Raw genomic sequence first — 14,574 nt, 5'->3', positions numbered from 1 at the left:
CTCGTGCGCACCAGATAGTTTCTGGTGCACACGAGATACATGTCTAAAAAATTTAAAAAATTATATATATATATTTAATTTTATTTTTTAATTTTTTAATTAAATAAAAAAAAACATTATTAGAGTCAACATTGCAACTTTGTCTCGTTACATTTCACCTCTTTGCCCTTTATTCCACTTTCTTATCTTTTTTTTTTCTTTTTTTAAGAACAAAAAAAGAGCTTCGTGCCACAAATGGCCCCCAGGGGCCACACTTTGGACACCCCTGCTGTGAATATGATCCTTTCCTGCAGGATAACCACTAACATGTCTGCCCTTCCTCACAGCCTTTGACATGGCGGACGAAGACGTGGCGGCAGCTGTTGTCACCAACACTAAATGTCAGTCCTGACTCCTCCCTCTACTTTCACTTTCCTTCCTGGGTCACATGACCACCTGGTCTCCTCCCTGGGTCACATGACCACCTTGTCTCCACAGCAGCTGAGGATGCTGACCAGCTGGTCTGCCAGGAGACCTCCTCAGAAGGGGCCGTCTCCTGGAGAACATACCGCAGTTACTGCAAGGCGGCGGGGGGTAAGAGACACACACGTGCACACACACACACACACACACACACGCACACACACACACACACACACACACACACTCAAGATGTTTGCCGTCCATTTGTGCAGGTTACATCATCACTTTTCTCACCTTCCTGAACGTGGTTCTGATGATCGGGTCTACAGCCTTCTGCAACTGGTGGCTCAGTTACTGGCTGGGCCAAGGGGACGGGGTGAGAGGACACACACACAGACACACACACACACACACACACACACACACACACACACATTCTTGTATTTGTTACCTTCTTCAAACTTCAACATTATAATAATAATCGGAAATTTTACCCGGCAAAATGATGACAAAAGTCGTAATTTTACTATAAAAATGTCACTATTTCACAAGAACCACAAAAAAATTGGCAATATTGTGATAAAAGTCAGAATTTTATATACCACTTTGCATTAAAAAGTAATCATTTTACATAAAAAAAGTAATAATTTTATGATAAAATATGGAAATATTACAGAAACAGAAAGAATATGAGAGATTGTTCCCAATTTTACAAGAAAAGCTTGAAATTTTATGAAAAAAGTCATAATTTTACTCGAGAAAAGTCCGAATTTTATAAGAAAACTTCAAAATGTTGGCGACGTTATAATAATAATCGGAAATTTTATCTGGGAAATTAAGACAAAAGTCATAATTTTACTCGAGAAAAGTCCGAATTTTATAAGAAAACTTCAAAATGTCGGCGACGTTATTATAACAATCGGAAATTTTACCCGGCAAAATGATGACAAGTCGTAATTTGACTATAAAAATGTCACTATTTCACAAGAACCACAAAAAAATTGGCAATATTGTGATAAAAGTCAGAATTTTATATACCACTTTGCATTCAAAAGTAATAATTTTACATAAAAAAAAGTAATAATTTTACGAGAAAATATTGCAATATTACAGAAACAGAAAGAATATGAGAGATTGTTCCCAATTTTACAAGAAAAGCTTGAAATTTTATGAAAAAAGTCATAATTTTACTCGAGAAAAGTCCGAATTTTATAAGAAAACTTCAAAATGTTGGCGACGTTATAATAATAATCGGAAATTTTATCTGGGAAATTAAGACAAAAGTCGTAATTTGACTATAAAAATGACACTATTTCACAAGGACCACAAAAAAATTGGCAATATTGTGATAAAAGTCAGAATTTTATATACCACTTTGCATTAAAAAGTAATAATTTTACATAAAAAAAGTAATAATTTTACGAGAAAATATGACAATATTACAGAAACAGAAAGAATATGAGAGATTGTTCACAATTTTATAAGAAAAGTCGACACATTGTAAAAAAAAAAAAAAAAAGACTGCTTTTAGTTAATTTTTGTATGTAATTGGTTTTTAATTTTCATTATTTACTTCAAGTTACTACAGTATGTCTCTATATACATATTTATTTATTTTGTTTAATTAATTTTGGCCAAAGGGGACGCATTTCCATTTCTTACGCACACTTGTTATTTCATATGTTGTATACTTTTCCTTGTTCATGTCTCAAGAAGGGTAGAAATACAAGAACACACACACACACACACGCACACTCTCTTGTGTTTGTTACCTTCTTGAGACCTCCGGAAAATGCCTCCCTGTTTAGGATCAGCCTTTCTAGATGTATAAAGAAGTGTATTTACAACATTAATAATATATACATACTATGCACATATAAAAAAGCTTGTTGTGAAAAATGAGTTGGAATTTCCACAAGAAAAACTTAGAATTTTGGCAGTTTTATAATAAAAGTTGTCATTTTACTCAACGCAAGTCCAAATTTTACAAGAAAAACTGAGCATTTGTGCAATGTTATGATAAAAGTTGGAATTTTACTCAATAACAGTCGCAATCTTACAAGAAAAGCTTAAAATTTTATGAAAAAAGTCATAATTTTACTCGACAAAAGTCCGAATTTTGTAAGAAAACTTCAAAATGTCGGCGACGTTATAATAATAATCGGAAATTTTACCTGGCAAAATGATGACAAAAGTCGTAATTTGACTATAAAAATGTCACTATTTCACAAGAACCACAAAAAAATTGGCAATATTGTGATAAAAGTCAGAATTTTATATACCACTTTGCATTAAAAAGTAATAATTTTACATAAAAAAAAGTAATAATTTTAGGAGAAAATATGGCAATATTACAGAAAGAATATGAGAGATTGTTCCCAATTTTACAAGAAAAGCTTAAAATTTTATGAAAAAAGTCATAATTTTACTCGAGAAAAGTCCGAATTTTATAAGAAAACTTCAAAATGTCGGCGACCTTATAATAACAATCGGAAATTTTACCTGGCAAAATGATGACAAAAGTCGTAATTTGACTACAAAAATGACACTATTTCACAAGAACCCCAAAAAAATTGGCAATATTGTGATAAAAGTCAGAATTTTATATAACACTTTGCATTAAAAAGTAATCATTTTACATAAAAAAAGTAATAATTTTAGGAGAAAACATATCAATATTACAGAAACAGGAGGGTCTTCTAGTAGATCAGGTCCCAAACCTCTCATCAGCTGTGCTTTGCAGTCCGACAACAAGACCACATCAGACCGGGGAGACATCTCCAAGAACCCGGACCTGCACTTCTACCAGCTGGTCTACGGCATGATGGTGGTCGTCATGGTGACGCTGGCCCTCGTCAAGTGCTTCATCTACACGCGCGTCACCTTGAACGCCGCCTGCACCTTCCACGACACCATGTTGAAGAAGGTACCGTCGAGACTCCGCCCACATCCCCATAATTCTAAGACCTTCTGGAATTATGACAGCTGATTGGCCGTTCATCCCGCAGAAGGAGGAAGTACGAACAATAGCGACACCGGCGAAAGTACGGCGCTATCGCTAAAATGGTCGCCCGCCTCTCGTGCTTTTTCTCCGTCTTGCCTGGCAAGGATCGAAACTGAAAGTTAACTTGGCCTGTGTGCGCATTCTTCTCCACTCTCTCTCCCGCACTCGGTACTTCACGGCGCCATTCAAACCGGAGAAAATAATACTGTTGTTATTCGGACTACAGAGCGCACTGCTTTATAAGCCCCGCCCACTATTTATTTTCCCATATATTAGCCGCGCCAGACCATAAGTCGCAGATATATAGGTTGTGATATGAGTTATTTACACATAAATGTACTGTAAATATTTATTTACATACCTTAATTGTTTCCAAAGGGTGTCTGCGACAAGGCAGTAAAACGGCCACTCTAACAAAACAGAAGTCACGAGGTTGTGAAATTAGTTATTTACACAAAAATGTTCTGTAAATATTTATTTACATACCTTAATTGTTTCCAAAGGGTATCTGTAACAGGGCAGTAAAACGGCCGATCAAACAAAACAGAAGTCATGAGGTTGTGAAATTAGTTATTTACACATAAATGTTCTTAAATATTTATTTACATACCTTAATTGTTTCCAAAGGGTGTCTGTGACAAGGCAGTAAAACGGCCACTCTAACAAAACAGAAGTCATGAGGTTGTAAAATGAGTTATTTACACATAAATGTTCGTAAATATTTATTTACATTACCTTAATTGTTTCCAAAGGGTGTCTGTAGCAAGGCAGTAAAACGGCCGATCAAACAAAACAGAAGTCATGAGGCTGTGAAATGAGTTATTTACACATAAATGTACTGTAAATATTTATTTACATACCTTAATTGTTTCCAAAGGGTGTCTGCGACAAGGCAGTAAAACGGCCGATCAAACAAAACAGAAGTCATGAGGTTGTGAAATGAGTTATTTACACATAAATGTACTGTAAATGTTTATTTACATACCTTAATTGTTTCCAAAGGGTGTCTGTAGCAAGGCAGTAAAACGGCCGATCAAACAAAACAGAAGTCATGAGGCTGTGAAATTAGTTATTTACACATAAATGTACTGTAAATATTTATTTACATACCTTAATTGTTTCCAAAGGGTGTCTGTGACAAGGCAGTAAAATGGTTGATCAAACAAAACAGAAGTCATGGTCATGGACCTGCTAGCTTGCGCAAGCTAGCTCTCCAATCAGCTTAACAGAAGACAATAAATCCACGGTGACGTTTTGGTGAATTTACGGAGAAGTTTGTGAAAGTGAAACAATGCAAAAAGAACGCAAATTGTAAGTTAATAATACCAACTCGGACACTCGAAACCGTGTTAGCATCTTCGCTAATATACGATAGCATGTTCAAATATGCATGAAAACACTCCTACGGACATCAAACATAATAATAATAATAGATTTTATTTGTAAAATAGCACTTTATATTGAGCAGTATGCATATATCTAAAAAAAAATGATTTTTTTAAAAAAAAGAAGGGCTTTTAAGCCTTTTTTAAAAGCATCCACAGTCTGTGGTGCCCTCAGGTGGTCAGGGAGAGCGTTCCACAGACACACGGGACGCTTTAGTAAGTAAGAATGGTTGTAGTTGTATTGTAAAACTTAAAAACGTGGCTCGGAGTGACGAATGGAGAATCCACACGAGTAGAAACGCCATGGACGGCCAGAAGACGGAACGGCACTAAATGGAGCGAACTCGTCCAGAAGATGGCGCCACGGCACAATCAATTGCACACCTTTTCAGTGTCTTTGCTTGTTGTTGTTGTTGTTGTTTTAAACTATTAGCATCACGGCAAATTAGCCGCACCGTTTTATAAGCCGCAGGGTTTAAAGCGTAGGAAAAAAGTATCAGTTTACGTGCATGGATGGTTGGTGTGAATGGAGAATCCACACGAGTAGAAACGCCATGGACGGCCAGAAGACGGAACGGCACTAAATGGAGCGAACTCGTCCAGCAGATGGCGCCACGGCACAATCAATTACACACCTTTTCAGTGTCTTTGCTTGTTGTTGTTGTTTTAAACTGTTAGCATCACGGCAAATTAGCCGCACCGTTTTATAAGCCGCAGGGTTTAAAGCGTAGGAAAAAAGTATCAGTTTACGTGCATGGATGGTTGGTGTGAATGGAGAATCCACACGAGTAGAAACGCCATGGACGGCTAGAAGACGGAACGGCACTAAATGGAGCGAACTCGTCCAGCAGATGGCGCCACGGCACAATCAATTACACACCTTTTCAGTGTCTTTGCTTGTTGTTGTTGTTTTAAACTATTAGCATCACGGCAAATTAACCGCACCGTTTTATAAGCCGCAGGGTTTAAAGCGTAGGAAAAAAGTATCAGTTTACGTGCATGGATGGTTGGTGTGAATGGAGAATTCACACGAGTAGAAACGCCATGGACGGCTAGAAGACGGAACGGCACTAAATGGAGCGAACTCGTCCAGAAGATGGCGCCACGGCACAATCATTTACACACCTTTTCAGTGTCTTTGCTTGTCGTTGTTGTTGTAAACTATTAGCATCACGGCAAATTAGCCGCACCGTTTTATAAGTCGCAGGGTGTAAAGCGTAGGAAAAAAGTATCAGTTGACGTGCATGGATGGTTGGTGCGAATGGAGAATCCACACGAGTAGAAACGCCATGGATGGCCAGAAGACGGAACGGCACTAAATGGAGCGAACTCGTCCAGAAGAGGGCGCCACGGCACAATCAATTACACACCTTTTCAGTGTCTTTGCTTGTTGTTGTTGTTTTAAACTATTAGCATCACGGCAAATTAACCGCACCGTTTTATAAGCCGCAGGGTTTAAAGCGTAGGAAAAAAGTATCAGTTTACGTGCATGGATGGTTGGTGTGAATGGAGAATTCACACGAGTAGAAACGCCATGGACGGCTAGAAGACGGAACGGCACTAAATGGAGCGAACTCGTCCAGAAGATGGCGCCACGGCACAATCATTTACACACCTTTTCAGTGTCTTTGCTTGTCGTTGTTGTTGTAAACTATTAGCATCACGGCAAATTAGCCGCACCGTTTTATAAGTCGCAGGGTGTAAAGCGTAGGAAAAAAGTATCAGTTGACGTGCATGGATGGTTGGTGCGAATGGAGAATCCACACGAGTAGAAACGCCATGGATGGCCAGAAGACGGAACGGCACTAAATGGAGCGAACTCGTCCAGAAGAGGGCGCCACGGCACAATCAATTACACACCTTTTCAGTGTCTTTGCTTGTTGTTGTTGTTTTAAACTATTAGCATCACGGCAAATTAACCGCACCGTTTTATAAGCCGCAGGGTTTAAAGCGTAGGAAAAAAGTATCAGTTTACGTGCATGGATGGTTGGTGTGACATGCTAACTCAGACTCCGCCTACTTTCCAGATCATGGCCAGCCCCATGAGCTTCTTCGACACCACACCCACGGGCCGCGTCCTCAACCGCTTCTCCAAGGACCAGGACGAGGTGGACAGCGTGCTGCCGCTCCACATGGACCCCTTCCTGCAGTTCGCCCTGCTGGTGGCCTGCACCGTGGTCGTCGTCTCCACCGTCTTCCCCGCCATGCTGCTCGCCGTGGCGGTCATGGGGCTCCTGTTCGCCCTCATGCTCTTGTCAGTCGCCCGCCGTGCCCGTGCCGGGGCGGGGAAAACGCTCTGACATGTTCCTCGCCGCTCTCGCAGCATCTCCCAGAAGAGCATTCGCCAGATGAAGAAGATGGAGAACGTCAGCCGCTCGCCGTGCATCTCCCTCACCACCTCCACCCTGCAGGGCCTCAGCACCATCCACGCCTTCGCCATGAGGGACAAGCACGTCCAGCTGTAAGAAATCACACGCCAGGGAAGGAGTTCTCTCTAACGAGCGAGCGAAAATACATGTCAACTTTTCTGGTCTTCACGTTCATCGTACTTCGCTATGCAGAGCCGACGGCGTCTCCGAGATGTTGTCCAGTTTGCGATTTAGTCCAATTTAGCTCTGCATCCTCTACTCATTGGTGGCAGCTTCAGGGTACCTTGAACGCATCTTCCAAATTGTCCATAGCGTCCACCTAGGTTGCCTTGATGGAGATCGAAACTGAAAGTTAACTTGACATGTGTGCTCCACGCTTGCAGTTTGTGCAGGTGAAGTAAAAGTGATGGTGTCATGGTGTGCAGGTGAAGTAAGAGTGATGATGTGCAGGTGAAGTAAGAGTGATGATGTCATGGTGTGCAGGTGAAGTAAGAGTGATGGTGTCATGGTGTGCAGGTGAAGTGAAGAGTGATGATGTCATGGTGTGCAGGTGAAGTAAAGAGTGATGATGTCATGGTGTGCAGGTGCAGTAAAGAGTGATGATGTCATGGTGTGCAGGTGAAGTAAAAGTGATGATGTCATGACGTGCAGGTGAAGTGAAGAGTGATGATGTCATGGTGTGCAGGTGAAGTAAAGAGTGATGATGTCATGACGTGCAGGTGAATTAAAGAGTGATGATGTCATGATGTGCAGGTGAAGTAAAAGTGAGAATGTCATGGTGAAGTAAAAGTGATGATGTCATGATCACGTACAAGTGATGATGTCATGATGAAGTAAAAGTGATGTCGTGGTGAAGTAAACGTGATGATGTCATTGTGAAGTAAAAGTGATGATGTCATGGTGAAGTAAAAGTGATGTCATGGTGAAGTAAAAGTGAGAATGTCATGATGAAGTAAAAGTGATGGTGTCATGATGAAGTAAAAGTGATGATGTCATGGTGAAGTAAAAGTGATGATGTCATGGTGAAGTAAAAGTGATGATGTCATGGTGTTTGAATGAGTCCACAAAGAAGAAGAAGAAGGTGTATTGCTGCTGCTGCTGCTGATGATTTCATGACAAGATGTGTCTTCTTGCTTCCTTCCCGCTGTGGCAGCTTCAAGTCCCTCAACGACATCAACTCCAACCACTTCCTGCTCTTCATCTCGGGGACGCGCTGGCTGGCCTTCAGGCTGGACGTCATGGCGGCATCCCTCACCCTGCTGGTCTCGCTCTTCGCCGTCCTCACCAGCAATGAGCACATCAGTCCCGCCTTGAAGGGCCTGGCCCTGTCCTACACCATCCAGGTAGGAGCACATCAGTCCCACCTTGAAGGGCCTGGCCCTGTCCTACACCATCCAGGTAGGAGCACATCAGTCCCGCCTTGAAGGGCCTGGCCCTGTCCTACACCATCCAGGTAGGAGCACATCAGTCCCACCTTGAAGGGCCTGGCCCTGTCCTACACCATCCAGGTAGGAGCACATCAGTCCCGCCTTGAAGGGCCTGGCCCTGTCCTACACCATCCAGGTAGGAGCACATCAGTCCCACCTTGAAGGGCCTGGCCCTGTCCTACACCATCCAGGTAGGAGCACATCAGTCCCACCTTGAAGGGCCTGGCCCTGTCCTACACCATCCAGGTAGGAGCACATCAGTCCCGCCTTGAAGGGCCTGGCCCTGTCCTACACCATCCAGGTAGGAGGATGAGCTCCCTGGTGTGTTTGCGGCTGACGGGCATGGTGTGTTTGCAGCTGACGGGCATGCTGCAGTACGTGGTGAGGCAGGCCACGGAGGTGGAGGCCAGGTTCAACTCTGTGGAGCGTCTGCAGGAGTACATCACGGTCAGGATGGGTGGGACCTTCCAGTGGTGGATGTCAGGGTCTGAGCAGTCTGGTGTGTGCAGGGTTGTACGTCCGAGGCCCCCAGACACCTCCAGGACTCTGAGGTCCCGGGGGACTGGCCCAAGAACGGGGCCATCTCCTTCCAGGACTACCAGATGAGGTACCGGCACAACACGCCCGTCGTCCTCCACGGGCTGGACTTCCTGGTGCGAGCCGGAGAGAAGCTGGGCATCGTGGGAAGGACGGGTTCTGGTGAGGTCCGAGACCGCGGTGTCCCTGGGAAGCTCCGACATGTCCTCCGTGCTTGTTGCTGCAGGGAAGTCCTCCTTAGGCGTGTCCCTGTTCAGGCTGGTGGAGCCGGCAGCAGGACGCATCCTGATCGACGGAGTGGACATCTCCCACGTGGGCCTGCAGGATCTGCGCAGCAAACTGTCCATCATCCCTCAGGACCCCGTGCTCTTCATCGGCACCGTCAGGTCAGCTGCGGCGGACATCTTGGTTTGTGAGCGCCAGCTGACCGCCCGCGTGCGCCCGCAGGTACAACCTGGACCCCTTCGGCACGCGCAGCGACCAGGACCTGTGGACGGCCCTGGAGAGGACCTACATGAAGGATATGGTGAGTCATGGCCGCATCACATGACTGGACGGTGAGAAATACACCATGGCGTGTTGCAGAGGCTCTTAGAGAAGAAAGGAAACGTATCAAACATGAAAAGTTGCAAACAAATCAAGTACAAACAATTAAAATTGATTTTAAAAAAAACATTAACAAATAAAAATTGTTTTTCCTTTTTTAATGTACTAATTAATTAATTCAGAAAATTATAATAATAAATAAAGAAATTATACAGTTAAACATAAAAAATTTAAAGTTTTTGTTAAAATTTAAAAAATGAATACATTTTCTACCGCTTGTCCCTTTTGGGGTCTTATTTCGTGAGTCAAACAAATAAAATACAAACAATTAAAAATGAATTAAAAAAAACATTACCAAATAAATGTTTAATTAGAATACAAAAATGTACTAATTAATTAATTTTGAAAATTATAATAATAAATTTAAATAATAAATAAAGAATTATAGAGTTGAACATAAAAATTTAAAGTTTGTATTGAAATTTAAAAAAAAAAAAATACATAAATAAAATAAAAATGAATGAAACAATAATAAATAGAGATATAGAGAAAACAAATACATAACTATATAAACACAAAAATACATAAATATGCTTACAAAAATAAAGTATTTCGTGAGTCAAACAAATAAAATACAAACAATTAAAAATTAATTTAAAAAAAACGTTGCCAAATACATTTTTAATTAGAATACAAAAATGTACTAATTAATTCATTCAGAAAATTATCATAAATTCAAATAACAAATGAATAAAATATATCGTTAAACATAAAATAATAATAAAATATTGTTGTTATTAAAATGTAAAAAAAAAAAAAAAAAAAATAAATAAATAAAATAAAAATGAATAAAACAATAATAAATAGCGGTATAAAAAAACAAATACATAACAATATAAATTTAAAAAATAAATACAATTACAAAAAGAAGTTATTTGTGAATTAGTGAATTATATTTATATAGCGCTTTTCTCTAGTGACTCAAAGCGCTTTACATAGTGAAAACCCAATATCTAAGTTACATTTAAACCAGTGTGGGTGGCACTAGGAGCAGGTGGGTAAAGTGTCTTGCCCAAGGACACAACGGCAGTGACTAGGATGGCGGAAGCGGGGATCGAACCTGCAACCCTCAGGTTGATGGCACGGCCGCTCTACCAACCGAGCTAAACCGCCCACTTATTTAGTGAGTAAAACAAATTATAAATGACTAAAACGTTAAACATAAAAAATAAACAAATTTAAAGTACATAAATGCATTCAATAATTCCAAAAATTATAATAAGCACATAAAATATATCATTAAAACATAAAAATAATTAAATACCTTTAAAAATAATAAAATACATTGATAATGTACGCATAAATAAAACAATAATAAATACAGAAATAAAGAGAATAAATACATAAAATAAATAAATAAACACAATTATCAATCAAAGTTGACTTATATAGCCATTAATCACAAATGTCTCAAAGGGCTGCACAAGCCACAACGACTCGCAAGAAAAACTTCAACCTGATGGGAACAATGAGAAACCTTGGAGGGGACCACAGATGTGGGGGTTTATTTTATAAACATCTCCGCCTTGCCTTTGATTTCTCATTTCCGGCACTTATTGCGACCCCCAAACACAGAAGAAAGGTAACAGGAGGTAAGAAAAGTTGCCTTGAAGTCTGTCTGTGGTTTGTGTGCACAGATCTCCAGACTGGACGGACAGCTTGAGGCGCAGGTGTGTGAGAACGGGGAGAACTTCTCAGTGGGCGAGCGACAGTTGATGTGCATGGCCCGAGCACTGTTGCGCAACTCCAAGGTACCACGCCGGAACTTGGGGCGGTATAGCTCGGTTGGTAGAGTGGCCGTGCTCATGCATGCAGGATAGTGGATGGATGGATGGATGATAGAATATAATGGCTGGATGATAGTGGATGGATGACAGATGATAGTGGATGGATGCTTGAATGGATGGTCAGATAAACAAAAGTCAATGGATGATAGTGGATGTGTGGCTGGATAGATAGACAGACAGATGGATGTATAAATAAATAGTTGATGTTGACATCCCATAATAGTTGACGTTGACATCCCATAATAGTTGATGTTGACATCCCATAATAGTTGACGTTGACATCCCATAATAGTTGATGTTGACATCCCATAATAGTTGATGTTGACATCCCATAATAGTTGATGTTGGCATCCCATAATAGTTGACGTTGACATCCCATAATAGTTGACGTTGACATCACATAATAGTTGATGTTGACATCCCATAATAGTTGATGTTGACATCCCATAATAGTTGATGTTGACATTCCATAATAGTTGATGTTGACATCCCATAATAGTTGATGGTGACATCCCATAATAGTTGATGTTGACATCACATAATAGTTGATGGTGACATCCCATAATAGTTGATGTTGACATCACATAATAGTTGACGTTGGCATCCCATAATAGTTGATGTTGACGTCCCATTATAGTTGATGTTGACATCCCATAATAGTTGATGTTGACATCCCATAATAGTTGACGTTGACATCCCATAATAGTTGACGTTGACATCCCATAATAGTTGACGTTGACATCCCATAATAGTTGACGTTGACGTCCCATAATAGTTGACGTTGACGTCCCATAATAGTTGACGTTGACGTCCCATAATAGTTGACGTTGACATCCCATAATAGTTGATGTTGACATCCCATAATAGTTGACGTTGACATTCCATAATAGTTGATGTTGACATCCCATAATAGTTGATGGTGACATCCCATAATAGTTGATGTTGACATCACATAATAGTTGATGGTGACATCCCATAATAGTTGATGTTGACATCACATAATAGTTGACGTTGGCATCCCATAATAGTTGATGTTGACGTCCCATTATAGTTGATGTTGACATCCCATAATAGTTGATGTTGACATCCCATAATAGTTGACGTTGACATCCCATAATAGTTGACGTTGACATCCCATAATAGTTGACGTTGACATCCCATAATAGTTGACGTTGACGTCCCATAATAGTTGATGTTGACATCCCATAATAGTTGACGTTGACATCCCATAATAGTTGACGTTGACATCCCATAATAGTTGACGTTGACATCCCATAATAGTTCACGTTGACATCCCATAATAGTTGATGTTTACGTCCCATAATAGTTGACGTTGACATTCCATAATAGTTGATGTTGACATCCCATAATAGTTGATGGTGACATCCCATAATAGTTGATGTTGACATCACATAATAGTTGATGGAGACATCCCATAATAGTTGATGTTGACATCACATAATAGTTGACGTTGGCATCCCATAATAGTTGATGTTGACGTCCCATTATAGTTGATGTTGACATCCCATAATAGTTGATGTTGACATCCCATAATAGTTGACGTTGACATCCCATAATAGTTGACGTTGACATCCCATAATAGTTGACGTTGACATCCCATAATAGTTGACGTTGACGTCCCATAATAGTTGACGTTGACGTCCCATAATAGTTGACGTTGACATCCCATAATAGTTGATGTTGACATCCCATAATAGTTGACGTTGACATCCCATAATAGTTGACGTTGACATCCCATAATAGTTGACGTTGACATCCCATAATAGTTCACGTTGACATCCCATAATAGTTGATGTTTACGTCCCATAATAGTTGACGTTGACATCCCATAATAGTTGACGTTGACATCCCATAATAGTTGACGTTGACATCCCATAATAGTTGATGTTGACATCCCATAATAGTTGATGTTGACATTCCATGATAGTTGACGTTGACATCCCATAATAGTTGATGTTGACATCCCATAATAGTTTATGTTGACATCCCATAATAGTTTATGTTGACGTCCCATAATAGTTGATGTTGACATCCCATAATAGTTGACGTTGACATCCCATAATAGTTGATGTTGACATCCCATAATAGTTGATGTTGACATTCCATGATAGTTGACGTTGACGTCCCATAATAGTTGATGTTGACATCCCATAATAGTTGACGTTGACATCCCATAATAGTTGATGTTGACATCCCATAATAGTTGATGTTGACATTCCATAATAGTTGACGTTGACATCCCATAATAGTTGACGTTGACGTCCCATAATAGTTGACGTTGACGTCCCATAATAGTTGACGTTGACATCCCATAATAGTTGATGTTGACATCCCATAATAGTTGACGTTGACATCCCATAATAGTTGACGTTGACATCCCATAATAGTTGACGTTGACATCCCATAATAGTTCACGTTGACATCCCATAATAGTTGATGTTTACGTCCCATAATAGTTGACGTTGACATTCCATAATAGTTCACGTTGACATCCCATAATAGTTGATGTTTACGTCCCATAATAGTTGATGTTGACATCCCATAATAGTTGATGGTGACATCCCATAATAGTTGATGTTGACATCACATAATAGTTCACGTTGACATCCCATAATAGTTGATGTTTACGTCCCATAATAGTTGATGTTGACATCCCATAATAGTTGATGGTGACATCCCATAATAGTTGATGTTGACATCACATAATAGTTGATGGTGACATCCCATAATAGTTGATGTTGACATCACATAATAGTTGACGTTGGCATCCCATAATAGTTGATGTTGACGTCCCATTATAGTTGATGTTGACATCCCATAATAGTTGATGTTGACATCCCATAATAGTTGACGTTGACATCCCATAATAGTTGACGTTGACATCCCATAATAGTTGACGTTGACGTCCCATAATAGTTGACGTTGACGTCCCATAATAGTTGACGTTGACATCCCATAATAGTTGATGTTGACATCCCATAATAGTTGACGTTGACATCCCATAATAGTTGACGTTGACATCCCATAATAGTTGAC

The 14,574-nt window shown here is 40.2% G+C and overlaps 1 protein-coding gene across 1 annotated transcript in view; it reads left to right on the top strand.

The window, feature by feature from the left end:
- LOC133629949 (ATP-binding cassette sub-family C member 12-like) overlaps window positions 1-14,574 on the top strand; it is a 62,921-nt gene that overhangs the window by 40,152 nt on the left and 8,195 nt on the right. Inside the window, exons 18-29 of the mRNA XM_062021093.1 lie at window positions 327-380; window positions 478-573; window positions 675-778; window positions 3,146-3,328; window positions 6,819-7,045; window positions 7,115-7,252; window positions 8,314-8,503; window positions 8,945-9,034; window positions 9,097-9,286; window positions 9,351-9,510; window positions 9,572-9,650; window positions 11,368-11,481. Coding sequence (XP_061877077.1) covers window positions 327-380; window positions 478-573; window positions 675-778; window positions 3,146-3,328; window positions 6,819-7,045; window positions 7,115-7,252; window positions 8,314-8,503; window positions 8,945-9,034; window positions 9,097-9,286; window positions 9,351-9,510; window positions 9,572-9,650; window positions 11,368-11,481 — 1,625 coding nt within the window. The remainder of the gene's footprint in view (window positions 1-326; window positions 381-477; window positions 574-674; window positions 779-3,145; window positions 3,329-6,818; window positions 7,046-7,114; window positions 7,253-8,313; window positions 8,504-8,944; window positions 9,035-9,096; window positions 9,287-9,350; window positions 9,511-9,571; window positions 9,651-11,367; window positions 11,482-14,574) is intronic.

This window comes from Entelurus aequoreus, linkage group LG02 (genome assembly GCF_033978785.1).
Source record: "Entelurus aequoreus isolate RoL-2023_Sb linkage group LG02, RoL_Eaeq_v1.1, whole genome shotgun sequence".
Classification (NCBI taxonomy): Eukaryota; Metazoa; Chordata; class Actinopteri; order Syngnathiformes; family Syngnathidae; genus Entelurus; species Entelurus aequoreus.
Note: the sequence above shows the minus strand (reverse complement) of the source record. Positions and strands in the feature narration are given on the sequence as shown.